Source organism: Vanacampus margaritifer, chromosome 14 (assembly GCF_051991255.1).
Source record: "Vanacampus margaritifer isolate UIUO_Vmar chromosome 14, RoL_Vmar_1.0, whole genome shotgun sequence".
NCBI lineage: Eukaryota > Metazoa > Chordata > Actinopteri > Syngnathiformes > Syngnathidae > Vanacampus > Vanacampus margaritifer.
The window spans coordinates 3,618,995-3,635,460 of record NC_135445.1 but is presented as its reverse complement, the minus strand read 5'-3'; the positions used below and the strand labels follow the sequence as shown (position 1 = coordinate 3,635,460).

Genomic DNA, 16,466 nt, shown 5'->3' with positions numbered 1-16,466 from the left:
ATGATGTCTCGCAGACAAAACAGATGTTTTATTCAGATGCCATCGAGATTTAGTGGAAAAGATCAGTACATTTTTTTAAGGGATCGGACGAACACCAATCTTCCAAAATTAAGGAAATTGGGGACAAAAATGTCACTGGCTGAGATTTGAACGCCACCAAACCAACAAAATTGTCCAAAACGGTGATCGGGTTCAGCTATGTAGCCTGCCCAACATCAAAATAATCAACCCAACCTTGGGTAATATTAATCCAATCTGCAATTTTTGTGTGTACATTTAAAAACGTCATGCATTGCATGCTGTATGTATGTTAGTGAATTTGCTATTGAATTACATTATTGCTTTACTAGAACCAATAAATCCATTATAATAACCGAGTGTCATGTTTACAAACTTGTGTCCCACAATGTGTGCAAATGATCTAGAACAAACTCATTGACTAAATCGCGCGGGTGCGACTGATACCGTGCGCGATAACAAACTTTAAAGTGAGTACAAAGTAGGGGAGAAAAAAGCCCGCTAGATTTGGTGTCTCGAACCCAACAACCAACTTGCCTTTCTCAGCAGTTTGAGCACGTCGGCCGCTTGCTCGGACCTGCGCTCCCGGAGATGTCGCTGGATGTCGCGGATCCAAGCCACCCGCTTGACGTACGGGCTGCGGTCGCGTTTGCGCAACATGGCCGGCAGCTTGTCGGACCTGAGCATCAGGGAGGTAAGCGACACATCCCCCCCTCCTCCTCCTCCTCCTCTGTCGCTTTGCACCGGCGTGTCATTCCTCTGCCGCCGTCTCTTGGTCCATTTACTTTCCAAATGCAGACTTCTGTGTCTGCTCAACTTGGACCCCATCACTCTCGAGAGCGCGCCTTGTTGTTGTTGTTGTTGTTGTTGTTGAGCGTAAACGTGAAGAAGCCATGACACTTTTGCACCCGAGTGCGCGCAAACGCATCCATGCCGAGGAAAGTTTGCACGCTGCACAACATGGGGGGAAAGATGTGAGAGCGGTCTGCGCCACTTCCTTTCCCCTCGCATCCCTCCGTGCACGCGCTTTTTGCTCTCGGCCAATCAGAAGAGCGCTCTCGAAAAACAGCTGCTGGCCTGACCTCGCGCAACAAAAAGCATTTGCAGAATCACTAGACAGCGTTAGTAGGCCATGCGGAGAAGGGAACGGTGCTTCGTGGGTTTTGTTTTTCCTCTCTTAACAAATTTGCAAGAATGGAATTGGTTTGGTGTTGTGTAGATTTTGGAATGCATTACGAATAACCGAAGGCTGTGACATGACGAAATGTGCACGAGAGAGAGAGAGAGAGAGAGAGAGCATGAAATGAATTAAGCATGTAGAAGGCCTACATAAAAATCTTACAGAGTCGTAAATTCGCCTTTATTTGAGTCCTCGTGACTGCATTATACTGCCTCCCAGTGGCTAAAGAGGGCACACTCGAAAGAGCAGCACAAGGAAATGGATTGCCGCATTAAACCATGACGCAAAAAGTGTTTATTTAAAAAATATTATCTATTTTTTATGAAGTATGATAATATAGAGTGCTGTTTTTCCTTGATAAAAAAAAAATCAAATTTTTTTTTTAGGGGTGTCAAAATTTGTGCGTTAATTTAAAGTTGCTTTAATGCTACTAATTTTTAGTAGTAATAAATTTAAAAATAATACATATATTTGTTGAGAGTCTGAGATTGGGGTCAAGTTGTATTTTATAAACATAAAGTTACTTAATGTTAAAGACTAGATAGCTCTTAATTTGAACAGAAAAATGCACCAATGTCTTACGAATGCAGTTATGCCATCTAGTGGCTGAAAATGGCCTAAACACAAATCAATATCCCACTCATTTTTTTTACAGTGCTGTACATCTTTTTAATTTTGACTCAATTTTATGAATTATGAAATTGTTGCATCAATGACTAAAAGATGCAGCCATATTTCTATTTAACATTGTTTCCACTTTTTATGTTAACAAGAGTATGAAAACTTCAAAAATATTGTACATTTAGAACATACATCAAATTTGTGTAAGTTAACTATTGAGGATTAAAAAATGTAATCGCCTTACAGCCCTAAATTTGTTTATTTTAGAGTGAGTCTAAAACACACGAATGCCCTTTCTGTTCATTTCAATGAGGAAATATTTACAGATAGATAAAGAGTGTTTTCATGCCAGCTTCACTTTTAAGCCTGTAATAAATCAGGATTTGAGTTTGAAGGCCAGTCAGCAGTCTTCTGCCCCCCACCCCCCCCCCCCCGCTCCAGCAGGCCACGCTTTGCCCTGATTGGCTGAGCTCAAAGAAGTGGGTGAGGGGTGGGGAGGTCTCGTTTCAACACCTGGTTGGTGCATTCCCGCTCACCGGGAACCCAGCGCGACATTCCGGGCTGGCCTGGTTCGGTTCTAATGACCCTCTGTCCTCCCCCCCCCCTGTGGTGATTGGTGGATCTTCGTTCCCGGTGAGGAGGCGCTTCACTTCACGTTTTGTTGCAGGGCGATACCAAAGGCCAATGTATCATCTTGGTGAATCGAGTTAATCTTTTGTGGCAGAGACGTTGAAACGTCTGCGCAGATAAAGCACAAAGTCACACAGCTGAATGTGGATTGCGCTCGGGTTCTTAATGATTAATTCGTCGTGGTCACTGTGTTCTTCTGGCGATCTGCAATTAACCATGTGTGTCCAGACATAAACTTTTTCTTTTCTTTTTTTTTTTTATTGTTTTGGTTTTAGTGCAATACTGCACTACTAATACTGCTACTACGAGTACTACTACCACTACTTCTGTTAAACACTAATACAGCTAACTTTTGCTACTACTCCTAAACAAGACTACTACTCATTGTAAACACAATAAAAGTAATAGTAAATATGACAAATTCTATTACTAAAAAGCCCAATACTATTCATATTAACAGTACTCAAAAATAAATATTACTACTACTGTTAACACTATTACTGCTACTACTACTAAATACTACTAATGCTCCTAAGCACTACAACTAGTAAAATAGCTCTACTACGAATACTTATAATAATATTAATGCTACGAGTAAGTACAAAAACAACTACTACTATTAATATGATTAAAAACACTATTATAGTACTACAAATGCCAACGGTAATATTACTCGTAATATTATGGTTAGTAATATAACTACTACTACTACTATTTTGACTACCAAATACTGATGCTGCTGCTACTTCTACTTCTACTACTACTAATAATAATCATAATCATAATATTAGTAATAATAATAATGAAGAAGAAGAAGAGTATAACTATGTACTACTACTACTACAGATTATCCTACAAACGTGTATCGAATACTCGTACTGTATATTTACTCAACAAAAATATAAACGCAACACTTTTGTTTTTGCTGCCATTTTTTTTGTTACGACAACAAGCCATAGATCTAAATCTTCTTCCACATACACAATATCACCATTTCTCTCAAATATTGTTCACAAAGCAATCTAAAGGCACACCTGTGCACTAAAAAAAAAAAATTGCACATTTAGAACAGATATAAAATTTTATCGTGAGTTAACGAGAGAAGTCATGCGAAAAAGCTTCTTTTTTTTTGAAAAATTAATTAAAAAATATATATATAATTAAAATTATTTATTTATTTTTTAAGGAAAAGATTATTAACTCTTTGACTGCCAGACGTTTTCAGAAAAGGGATGCCGTGGGTGCCAGCCGATTTAAGCATTTTTGACTGATCTTTCAAGGTCCACAGAAAATTGTGTGTTTGGACTATGGAAACACACATACTACCAAAAAAAGATTGGACTCTCATCTTTCATCAGAAAAAAAAGTTTGTTTCTACCTTATTCCGTTCTTCAGTAATCAACAATAGAAAATGGTTAGTTTCACCTCTGTTTTAAAAAAAACGTCTTTTAACGTCTTTGGCACTCCTCCATAGGATTTTACTAAACGTTATTTAACGTTTTTGGCAGTCAAAGAGTTAAAAATTAGGGGCATCAGGCGATTTTTTTTTTTTAGCGTAATTAATCGCATGACTTCACTAGTCACAAATTTTATCTGTTCTAAATTTTTATACTCTTGTTAACAGAAGTGGGGGAAAAATATAAAACTAGTAGAAATGGTTCAAATGAAATTTTGACGTTTAGAGCCGTCAATGGCAGTGAATGCGCTAATACACCTAAATACTGCTACTGCTGCAATTGATACTACTACTACTATTATATACACTAATACAACTAGTAAATAGTATACCACTACTTCTGTATAGTAATACAACCAAATATTGCTACTTTATGCGAGACTACAAAAGCTTGTCGAAAAATGCAAACGCTGCTGAAAAAGGACGCGCTTGTATATGGTTTCCTGTCAGGTTGAAAATGATGAATTCCTTTCAATTTGCCTGCGTCATGCGAGGCGGCGTCGGGGGGTCGTCTGGTGTTTGATGTGCGTTTCATGAAGGTGTTCAACGGAGGGCCGGCTTAAGCTTTTTTTTACGACTCCGGCGGTAGTTACATATTGAAAAGCCACAGTGAGCGAGTGCGGCGTATCACCTGGTTTGCAGATTGCGGCCGCCATAACGAGGAGGAGCAAGCTTCTTGTTGCAGACGACCCGGACGCAAGTCAAGGTAAGACCGTATCGCGCTCGCTGATTGGAACGCAAACAATTGAACGCTACAGTATGTTGACTTACGCTATTACCCCAAAAAATTGACAAAATTGTGTAACATTAAAATCCAAATATACATGTCATATGGAAAATGGAAAAATGGCCGTAATTATTTCTGGATTTTTGCTATCTGCTATGAAAAGCAGAATAAGATGTATAAAAGCCAACTTTTGTTACACTCATTGGTGGGTAACTGGGTGTCATTTTGGCCACACCCCCTTCCCCCCAAAAATAAAAGCATGAACGCTGAATAAACAAAAGTTTCAAAAGCGGGAATATATTTGCTGCTTGTAATATTTAAATCATGCGATTCGTAATTTATTTTTTACTCCAGGTTGGGTTCATTATGTTGACCCAACAAATTGAGTGTTGAAGCTGGTCATCGTTTAAGGCGATTTTGTGTACTGGAGTTGAAGTCGAATTTAATATAACATTGTAAGAAAACGTCAGTGGCGACGGGATGGTTCCTTGGGTAACACCGCTGATTTTGGACACAGGGATTAAAATCCCCGTCAGTGAACTACTACTGCGTGGGTTGAGTCAGAAACGGCGTCCAAAGTAAAAAACGGTGCCGAATATATCATATCAACTTGTGTTTATTTTTTTATCCGCATAAATTGTATACAAATAACTTGGGAACTACAACTCATCATTTTACCCCTTGTTGGATCAAAATCTTGTTACTCTCAGTTAAAGCAACACTAAGGAACTTTCAGTTTATGTTGATTATGGCGGCGCACATATGGACAAAAGCGGTATTGTTATGCCTGAAGGAAGACCACATTTACCATGAGGACAAGGTTATTGGGTCGTTTTTGAGCTCACGCCGGTCAAATTGATTTATGCCATAAAGTGACATTAAGTGACGTATGCCATAAAGCAGTCAGCACGTTTGTAGTTTTTTTTTGTGTCAGTGTTCCTACCATCCTCCTCAAAAGTTGTTTAGTGCCAGTAAAAAGGGTACAGACCCCCTCAGGCCATGGCAAAGGTACCATTCAACTAGTTTTAAGTCAAGGTTTTCATCAGAAAATATGAAATATGAAAATATTTTATTAACTCATTCACTGCCATTGACGGTTATAGACGTCAAATATTCATTTTAACTATTTCTATTAGTTTAATATTTTTTTCACCCTTTTGTTAACAAGAGTATGAAAGCCTACAATTTTTCAATTGTACTTTTAGAACTGATATAAAATTTGTGATTAATCGTGAGTTGACTCGTGAAGTCATGCAATTAAGTACGACTCTCTTAATTTTTAATAATCTTTTCTTTCTTTTTTTAATCGCATCAGGCGAGTAAAATTTTTAATTGGAATTAATCGCATGACTTCAACAGTTAACTCCCGATTAATCATAACTTTGATATCTAATCTAGATGTACAGTATTTTTTCTTCTTCTAGGTTTTCATACTCTTGTTAACAAAAGTGGGAAAAATGTTAAACTAATAGAAATAGTTCAAATGAATTTTTTGACGTCAATAGCCGTCAATGGCAGTGAATGAGTTTAAGGTTGAAAAGTTCCTTAGGGCTACTTTAACGGTAAAACCAAACCTAAAAACTGAGAATTGAACCAAACTACAATCTACTAACTTAAAGCGAACACACAATGCAAAACACCATAGATGGGCTAATAAAAGTAGCATCAATGTTGCTGTCCTATAACGGTTATAGCACATGCATATATTCTTTATCCTCTGCGGAAAGTGATTATTACTGCAGATTACTGATCAATTCTAATTTATTTACAAACTGAATCCCCGACATTGCATTGAACCATGTTTTCAGATTTCAACGTCTCCAAGGGCGGCAAAATGGTGAAGGTGACACTCGTGCTGGCGGTGACGCTGCTACTAGTGGCGGCGGTGTCCATTTTTGTGGGCGTCTACTTCGGCGTGGGCGGGAAGACGCGCCCCAGCGACCACGTGTACCTGAGGGCGGCCGTGGCGGCGGACGCCGGGCCGTGCTCGGTGATCGGCAGGCGAGCACGCGCACGCGCGCTCTTTTGCGGACCCCCGTTGCGAAGGCTCACGGGGTCCATCGCGTCCATGTAGACAAGACAAGCGCTCACACACGCACATTCCCGCCGCCGCTGAGTGAGAAATAATCCGACGCCGCCTGCACAGAATTCAGGCGAAGGCGCCGCGCACTGATTGCTATTAATACCCATACGTGACTCTATTCATAAACATGAATGTAACCCGGCTCAGGCTTTAATATACCATAAGCAGCATATACAACACTGTGCTGTACATTCCCTCATTCGCCGCAATAATCTAACGGCATCCAGTTGATCCATAGCGGAAGATCTAAATATATGCATCGCATACAAGACTTTCCCCCGAGAGGATGAGCTCGAGAGCCTTTTGTCACGCTTCCATGACTTGTGCGGAAAGAGCACGCGGCTTAGCCTCGGTCGGGGAACATGTCAATGATTTGCGCACGCATGCAACAGCTGCAAAATGAGCAAAACAAGCGCTCCCTCACTCATCTGCGATGTCGATTCCAAGTGGTCAGGTAGAATCGGCGATTCGTCGTTTCGATACAGAGTTTAAACCTTGCGAAGAGTGGTATTTATTTATTTAATTAATTATCCATTCATTCATTTTAGGGGTGTCGGGCGATTAATTTTTTTTTAATCGCAATTAATCGCATGACTTCACTTGTTAACTCGCGATTAATCGCAAATTTTATATCTGTTCAAAATTACACACATTTTTTTTTTCATACTAGTTTTAATACTAAACTAATGGCCTACATGCCACGGAGGAGGCGGGACTTCCAACTTCCGGGTTTTCACCCATCCACTTTGTTTTCCGGTTTTGCGACGCGTGGGCCGCGTCCCAATACTTGCGCTTCTGCCTTTGTGCCCCTCGGTTTCGCGTTCCCGTCGACGGGTGCGAGGCTGCGAGCGTCTGTCTCAGTGTCCGAAGCATTTCAGATAGCCGAGACAGGCGGTTGGGGGGGGGGGGGTTGGGGGGGTCAGGGGGGGGGGGGTGCGAGTGTTGGAACGCGGCCAGCAAGTTGGAAGTCCGTGGCATCTACCACATCGCGATGTGGTTGCATCTTTTATTGAATTGAGTTAAAATTTAAAAAAAAGATGTACTGTATTGATATTAATTTGTGTTGAGGTCATTTTTCTGCCACTAGATGGCATAATTGCATTTGTAAGACATTGGTGACAGCATTTTTCTTTTCATATTAAGAGCTAGCTTAGCTAATAAAGTAACTTCTGCACATTTTTTAAATTGTAAAACACAACTTGGCCCCAGTCTCCACAAATATATGCAATATTAACTCATTCACTGCCATTGACGGCGATAGACGTCAACAATTCATTTGAACTATTTCTATTTTTTTTCCCGCTTTTGCTAACAAAAGTATGAAAAATAAGAAAACAATTATTGTAAATTTAGAACAGATATAAAATTTGTGATTAATCGTTAGTTAACAAGTGAAGTTATGTGATTAATTACAATTAAAATATTGAATCGCCTGACGGGCCTAATTTAAAAAATATTTAAAATAAGGGTCGTTTCATCGTAATTAATTGCATGATAATTTTAAATCTTTTATAAATGTACAATAAAAAAAATTGGTTTTCATAAAAAAAAAAAATAATGAAAAAAAAAAAAGTTAAACTAATAGAAATAGTTCACATGAATTTTTGACGTCTATAGTCGTCAATGGCAGTGAATGAGTTAATTTATTACTGCTCAATTTTGACATGGACGTGCGTTGCGACTAGAATTCCCCCATTACAAACTTTCCAAGTAAGGGGGGGTGGGGGGGTCATTAATTGAGCGTTAAAAAATGTAGTGGCGTTAAAGGAACTTTAAATTAACGCACTCATTTTGACACCCTTAATTCATTCATTAAATACATGCTTACCATACGCAAAATGGCTGTTGCAGTGCTTGTATCTCAAGTTTTGCTCACAAGTCAAAGCATTTTAGAAACAAGATTTTTTTTTTTTTAAATCGTCCGAAAAGCAGATTAGATCTGGAAACCCTCACAAGTCAAGTCACTTATTTCTCACCGCGGTTGCCAAACTAATAACCGATTTGTGTGCGTTTCGACAGCGACACACTGAAAAAAGGCGGCTCCGCCGTCGATGCCTTCATCGCCGCCTTGCTGTGCGTCGGCCTGATGAACGCGCACAGCATGGGCATCGGGGGAGGCCTTTTCATCACCATCTACAACGCAACAAGCGGTACGTCGCCCATTCAACTTGAGCGGCTCGACTTACGTAAGTCATAGTGACGCTCCGCTGCAACACACGCAGGCAAAGTGGAAACCATCGACGCTCGGGAGACGGCGCCTCGCAACGCAACCGAGAACATGTTTGGAAACAGCACCGATTTGTCCCAGAAAGGTACTTTGGGCTCGCCGAGAATTCAGACTTCACGTTGATGAAACCATTTTTAAAAGTAATGCAAGGTGTCAAGAAATCCAATGCGGCCTTATTATGATTACACAAACAACACAAATCAATATCTCACACTTTTTTATTTTTATTTTTATTTTTATTTTTATTTTTATTTTTATTTTTATTTTTATTTTTATTTTTATTTTTATTTTTATTTTTATTTTTATTTATTCATTTATTTATTTTTTTAACAGTACAGTACAGTGCATCTTTTTGATTTTAATTTCAAATAACTTTATGAATGACTGTGAAATTACTGTACCAGTGAACAATATTTTATATTAGCTTAACATATTTCCAAGAGTAAGAAAAACTCATTTTAACGTACATTTCGAACAGGTACAAAATGTGTGATTAATTTGCAATTAACTCATTCACTGCCATTGACGGTTATAGATGTCAAAAATTCATTTGAACTATTTCTGTTGGTTTAACTTTTTTTGTACATTTAGAACAGATACAAAAAATTGTGATTAATCGTGAGTTAACTATTGAAGTCATGCAGTTAATTACAATCAAAAATTTAAATCGCCTGACACCATTTAAAAAAAGAAAAGATTAAAAATTAAGGGCATCAGGCGATTACATTTTTAATCGTAATTAATCGCATGACTTCACTAGTTAACTCAGGATTAATCACAATTTTTTATATCTGTTCTAAATGTAGTCATTTTTTTCTAGGTTTTCATACTCTTGTTAACAAAAAGTGGAAAAAAATTTAAACTAATAGAAATAGTTCAAATGAATATTTGACGTCTATAGCCGTCAATGGCAGTGAATGAGTTAATCATGAATGAAATAATTTATTATTATTATTATTATTATTATTATTGCTACAATTTAAAAATAATAATTTTGAGGTGCAGGTATTAGTTTTATCCACTTGTGATCGCCACACTCACGTTCTACACTGTAGTAGCTGTGACGATAAATGCGTGCGTGCCTTTAAAAGGCGGGACTGGCCTGTTGAGTGACGTGAAAGTTAGCGAATGAGAACTTAGGGTTAGCTAAACAGTCACAATTATTATTTTTTTTGAATCGTAAATGTTCTACTTTGATGGAGTTTGATCCGCTAACAAACATTACAAGCCGTTCCAATTTTTAGCATTTGTTGTTGCTCGTATCTCTTACCCTTCACACAATTAGGCAATAAAACAATCTCATCCTGCTGCTTTTATTGCTTGCCAGGAGGTTTATCCATCGCCGTTCCGGGAGAGATTCGAGGTTACGAGTTGGCTCACAAGCGACACGGCAAACTTCCTTGGAAGGATTTGTTCCAGCCCAGCATCGATCTGGCGGAGAACGGATTTCCTTTAGGCAAAGCGCTGGCCTCGGCTCTGGCCCGACATAAGGAAACCATCATCAAAGACGTAGCCTTGTGGTGAGACTGGACTGGCGCCGTGCTCGTTTTCTCGCCGAGACTTTTTAAACAGGCGCATTTCTTTTTTTCGCAGTGAGGTTTTCTGCAGCGGAGGCGGCGGCGACGTCTTGAAAGAGAACGACGCTATTAGGTTTCTCAAGCTTGCAGACACTTACAGGAGGATAGCAGAAGGGGGCGCTGATGCTTTCTATCACGGTGAAATCGCAAAGAATCTGGTGGCTGATATTCAGGCTGCGGGTATTTTCCCCCCCCCCACATAATTTCCCTTCTTTTCATTTTTTTTTATTCTTTTACAACAAAATACTCTTTGTTATGTTCACTTTTTATTAGGGTGTGACCAATTAATCGCCTGGCCGATTTAATTGGCCAATATTAGCTTCTTTCTTTTTTTATAACAGAAATAAAAACAATTTTTTGTTGTGTTTTTTAACGCATTACAACCTAAGACAAAGGCAACAACACGCACCCCCCCCCCACCCCAAAAAATGGTCGATTTTTTACCGATTTTTCTCTCTGTTGTTTAGTTAAACAAATTAGAGTTGTCAAAATTTGTGGGTCCACAAACCCCTTACAGCAGAGAATTTTTTGGGTCACTGTCAAACTCAAGGCCCGGGGGCCAGATCTGGCCCGCTACATCATCTTTAATGCCCCCCCCCCCCCCTCCCCAAAGCAGATTACAAAACATACCAAAATTGCAAGTTGTCTAGAACTGTCAAAATGAATCGATTAATCGACAAGTAATCGATTATCAAAGTAATCGACAACTATTTTAATAATCGAGTAGTCGTTCGGGGCAATTGTCTACCTAAGGAATTTAAAATTGTCCAAATTCTTTGATTTCAGCAAATCAACACTAATCGTTTACTAGTTTCTGTAGTCATTCATCTGTGTTTAATCAAAATAAAACATTCTCAAACATCTGTTTTTACTTTGGAAAACAATGACCGAATCGCTAACAGATACGAAGTATGAAATAAACGGCAATCATTGGTAGATAAACAGTAATCAGGGCAAAAAAAATGTTTTTGTAATACACTTTAATGCAAAAATGAATCAGATGATTAGTCGATTAATCGATTGAATAATCCATCGATTCATCAATTTTAAAAATAAAATTCAAATATTAAAAGACAAAATATTTTTAAACAGTCAAATCTTGTTCCTATAATTCATATATTTGTTTTAAGCTTTAAGGGATCAAAAAATAGGTAATTGTATTAATTCTTTTTTTTTTTTTTTAATAATAATCGGCCAGTTAATTATCAGAATTTTATTCTGTCAAACATCAGAATTGGCATTGGCCTCGAAAAATCCATTTTGGTCGTGCCGTCCTTCATACACCAGTGAGTGTTTACATTAGGAGAGATGGTACATTCTGCCTTTTACCATTTTTTAAAAATCGTTCCCGTTTATGTCTTCAACACTCCAAAGCGTCATAGCAAACTGCTGCCCTCTCTGCGGCGTCTAATTTTACTGCCGTGACGGATTTGTATCCCAGATCGAGTCCAAGCGCTGTTTGTCTCTCGCCCGCATAGGCGGAATCATCACAATGGAGGATCTGAGGGATTACGCGCCCGTCTTGGATGTGAAGCCTTTGAGCGTAAACGTGGGGGAGTACACCATGGCTGTTCCCAACGCCCCCGCCAGCGGCCCTGTGCTCTCGCTGATACTAAACATCTTGAATGGTAAACTTTGGATGCTCTGTCCAAAAAAAAGCACCTTGAGTGGGAGCGGACGGGCTTTCATGTGCGCCGCCTTCGCTTTTGGCCAGCCGCTCGCTCGCAATGGGGACGACGCCGTAGACTGGCAGTGCGGAAAAAAAAAAACCTGCTCTGAAAATAAGAAATCAGATCGTCTCGAACCGCATTTGTCAATTATTTAATTATTGTTAAATGCATGCTGAATTTTGCAGCCGACTGACCAGGACACGATTTTACAGTCGATCGCTCGTGACAGAAATTAACTGGGGGGGCTCAGCTCCTCACTCGGCTTTTCAGTACAGCAGTAATATGGATCGCTCTTCGCAGAGGATAAAAACTACATGATTGAAGTTTTCTGTAAAAGTCACACATGAAGTCGCAGCGAGCGGGCCAAACTTTGATCCCGTGTCTGACATCCAAATGAAGCCAAAAACATCCTGGGGGCCACATAAGGCCCGCCAAGCATGAACATTATCAACCAGTCCACGGATATTTGATATATTAAGCCCTTTTTCTATTTATTTCTTCATTTTATTTTATAACTGGATAATTATCTTACAAATACAAAACTGTTTTTTTTTAACTAATAATTGGGTAATAAATTTATTTCATTTAATTTTAACAATAAAAATTTACAAAATGATCATCCTTAGTTTTATTTAATTAATTTTTAAATACATTTTTACATAAAATAAAATAAAATTAATGCATTTTTGTTAAATAATTGGGTAATTATTATAATTAAATGAATGATACATAATAGAATTTTAAAATGATCATTAATGCGGTTATTTAAATAAAAATAAACAATAAATGAAAAATATTTCATTTTTAAAATAATGCGTTTTACATATTTATTTTTATTTATGTCATTAACTAATTTGAAGATTTATTCTGAATTATATTCTGATAATAATATCAGTAGAAATCATTCAATATCGGGGTATTTAATTATAACTCATGAATCATTGCATTAGGCTACATTCAACTATTTTACATAAATCTGAAAAATACAGCGTTGACTGAAACAACATTCTTTAATTGGTTAACTAATAAATAATTGATGTATAGAAATAAAAAAATGTGGAAATTATTACTATTATTAAGATGTATCATAAATGATTTAAAACCTTTTACTGATGCTCCCGAGCACGCGCGTTTTTCTCCGCAGGCTACAACCTGACGTCGGACAGCGTGGCGAGCACCGAGAAGAAGATCCTGACGTACCATCGCATCACGGAGGCCTTCCGCTTCGCCTACGCAAAACGGACTTTGCTCGGAGATCCCGCCTTCCTCAACATCACCGACGTAAGGACCCTGTCAATCATTCCGAGCTCCGTTATGTGTCCTCACAAATCCTCACCTCAAGTAAATGAGTCACAATATTATTACTTGTGGGAACCAGGGTTGGGAGGGTTACTTTTAAAATGTAATCCATTACAGTTACAAGTTACCTGCTAAAAAATGGAGTTAGTAACGTAATCCAAGTACCATAATGTTAAAGTAATGGAAGTGGATTACTTTTGGATTACTCCAATTTTGAGAATGCTCATGAAGACAAAATAAAAATAATCTTTCATTGTAACCCATTTTAAATAAATGTACCTGTAATCTGATTACATGTTTTTTTTTCCTTTAACGTTACCCTTTATTTTTAGCTGCTAGCATACTAGCTTTAAAAAGATTGTTGTAAACTCTTTCTGCTTTTACGAAAAGGTCAAGAAATAATAATCATAATAATTATTTTTTTTTAAGTCAAATGAATAAGGCATTGGGCGTCGAGCTTTCTGATTGGCTGTCGTTCGGTTTCGTTTCACAATCACAGAACCTGTGGTGACGCTATTGTAAATATTGAAGCCCGCTTTATGGAATTTTTCCTTTGTAAAAACTTGATTCCAAAACATTTTTACCTCCCGGCGAAGGTCATCGAAAACATCACCTCGCAGTCCTACGCCGACCAGCTCCGAGCAAAGATCACCGACTGGACGACTCATAACATGAGCTACTACGAACCCGAGTTTTACCTCCCCGACGACCACGGCACCTCGCACCTCTCCGTGGTGGCGGAGGACGGCAGCGCCGTGGCGGCCACCAGCACCATTAACCAATTGTACGCCCTCTCAACGGAACCTTCAACCGGCAGCGTGAGCACACTTATAACGTTTTGACGGTTACTGTCGGCCCACAGTTTGGGCTCCAAAGTCATGTCGAGGTCAACGGGGGTCCTCCTCAACAACGAGATGGACGACTTCAGCTCCCCGCTGATCACAAACGGTTTCGGGGTGCCTCCATCGCCGAATAACTTCATCAGGCCAGGTTAGTTACAGGCATATATTCTTTATCCTCTGTGTACAACCACTAATTGAAAGAGTTTGGAGCGGCCCCATCTATCCCAGGGGTCTGCAACCTGCGGTTCTGAAGCCACATGTGGCTCTTTAGTCCCTCTCCCGTGGGCCCCATGTGGATCTCTAAAAAAAAAATTAAAACATTTATTTTATTTTATTTTTTTATTTTTTTTACATATTTAATTTTTAGATTAAATATTATTTAAGTGAATTCATCTGTTTCCATTTTGCAGCAATTAGCATTAGAATGTAGCTAAATGTCATCATTATTCACAAATCTGTAAAGAACTGTGGGTAAATCAGCTTGTTTTCAACATGGCCCTGATTGATCTCTTATACTCTGCTGCCACTTGCTGGCCGTTTTGGTAATAACTACCATTGCTTCAACCGTTTTGTGCAGTTAAGAGGCTACATCAAAACCTTGTATGCTCTAGCATTAAAAAACGTATAAATACGTCTTTGGGGCACGTTTAAATTAGAACGTATATATACTTTTTTTTTGTTAAAAAGTAGCTATAAAATGTTCAAAATCAAAAGATTTCCCGAAAATGAACTGACTCCACTAATATTCGATGCTGTTCAAAAGGAAAAAGGCCGATGTCTTCTATGTGTCCAACCATCATCTTCGACAAACAACGGCGAGTGAAGATGGTGGTGGGAGGCTCTGGCGGCACGAAGATCACTACCTCCATTGCTCAGGTAACCCTTAACTCATTCACTGCCATTGACGGCTATAGACGTCAAAAATTCGTTTAACATTTTTTCCCACTTTTGTTAACAAAAGTATAAAAACCTAGATTTTGGGGGGTATTAGAACAGATGTGAAATTTGTGATTAATCGTGAGTTAACTCGTGAAGTTATGCGATTAATTACGTTTAAAAATTGTAATCGCCTGACGCCCCTAATTTTTAATAATCTTATTTAAAAAAAAAAAAACATTATTAAAAAAAAAATAATTATTTTTTTTATTTTTTTTAAGAAAACATTATTAATAATTAGGGGCATCAGGCGATTAAAATTTGTAATCGTAATTAATCGCATGACTTCACTAGTTAACTCACGATTAACCCAAATTTTATATCTGTTCTAAATTTACACCAAAAAAATTCTGTTTTCATACTCTTGTTAACAAAAATGGAAAAAAAAAATAAAAAATATTTTTTGACGTCTTATAGCTGGCAGTGAATGAGTTCAAACTATCCATCCCTCCATTTTCTCCATCGTCAACGATTGTAATGATTGTACGCGTCCTAGGTAATCATGAAGGCGCTGTTCTTCGACTACGACCTGAAGAAAGCCGTGTCGGACCCGCGGCTCCACAACCAGCTGAGTCCCAACGCCACGGTGGCCGAGCCCGACTTTGACAAAGTGAGTCTCGTCAGCGGCAAATATTGGGAGGGGGAAAGTCAGCCAGTACTTAACCGTTCCTGACTCCGCCCCTTTCGTCCACTTTACAAAAAAAAAAATCTTGCTTGTCTCGGCAGAACGTCATGGAGGGCCTGGCGAAGAAGAACCACGAGACGGAATTCCTCAAGTCGAGCGGAGCCGTGGTGCAGGCGGTGGTCCGCTACGAGGACGGACTCCACGCTCAATCGGACCCTCGCAAGTGGGCGTACGCCGCCGGCTACTGAACGCCAACGTGATTGGAGATTAAGATTAGAGACTCCTGGATTTTCTGACTCCCAATAAATTTAAGATTGGCGATTTTTTGGGGGGTATATCGGGACTGCACAAAAAAAAAAAAATCGAACTTGCTCTTGGTGTGTTGTACCGGACATCACCTCACCGTCAGCATGACTTTTAAAAGGAGCGACTGGAATTTTTAAAGCACAGCCTGCCTGTGACCTTTTGCCCGGTCGTAAAAGTGTACGATTCCTTGCTATTTATGAAGGTTTTTTTTTTTTTTTTTTAAATCATTAGCACTAATTGCTTTCCATTAAAAGATGTCACATCACATG

At 38.8% G+C, this 16,466-nt stretch overlaps 1 protein-coding gene across 3 annotated transcripts in view; it reads left to right on the top strand.

Annotated features, from left to right (window-relative positions):
- LOC144063685 (glutathione hydrolase 1 proenzyme-like) overlaps positions 1-16,466 on the top strand; it is a 22,611-nt gene extending 6,145 nt beyond the window's left edge. Inside the window, exons 2-15 of one of the 3 annotated variants that reach the window (XM_077585456.1) lie at positions 568-712; positions 4,548-4,611; positions 6,441-6,633; positions 8,735-8,865; positions 8,938-9,027; positions 10,270-10,462; positions 10,536-10,699; positions 11,998-12,147; positions 13,334-13,470; positions 14,085-14,272; positions 14,351-14,478; positions 15,094-15,206; positions 15,763-15,876; positions 15,993-16,466. In XM_077585456.1, the coding sequence (XP_077441582.1) occupies positions 620-712; positions 4,548-4,611; positions 6,441-6,633; positions 8,735-8,865; positions 8,938-9,027; positions 10,270-10,462; positions 10,536-10,699; positions 11,998-12,147; positions 13,334-13,470; positions 14,085-14,272; positions 14,351-14,478; positions 15,094-15,206; positions 15,763-15,876; positions 15,993-16,139 (1,905 nt within the window). In that variant the 5' untranslated portion in view covers positions 568-619 and the 3' untranslated portion in view covers positions 16,140-16,466. Of the gene's footprint in view, positions 1-567; positions 713-2,331; positions 2,453-4,547; positions 4,612-6,440; positions 6,634-8,734; positions 8,866-8,937; positions 9,028-10,269; positions 10,463-10,535; positions 10,700-11,997; positions 12,148-13,333; positions 13,471-14,084; positions 14,273-14,350; positions 14,479-15,093; positions 15,207-15,762; positions 15,877-15,992 lie in introns of those variants that run through there. The other 2 variants (XM_077585458.1, XM_077585459.1) reach the window with 2 other exon arrangements.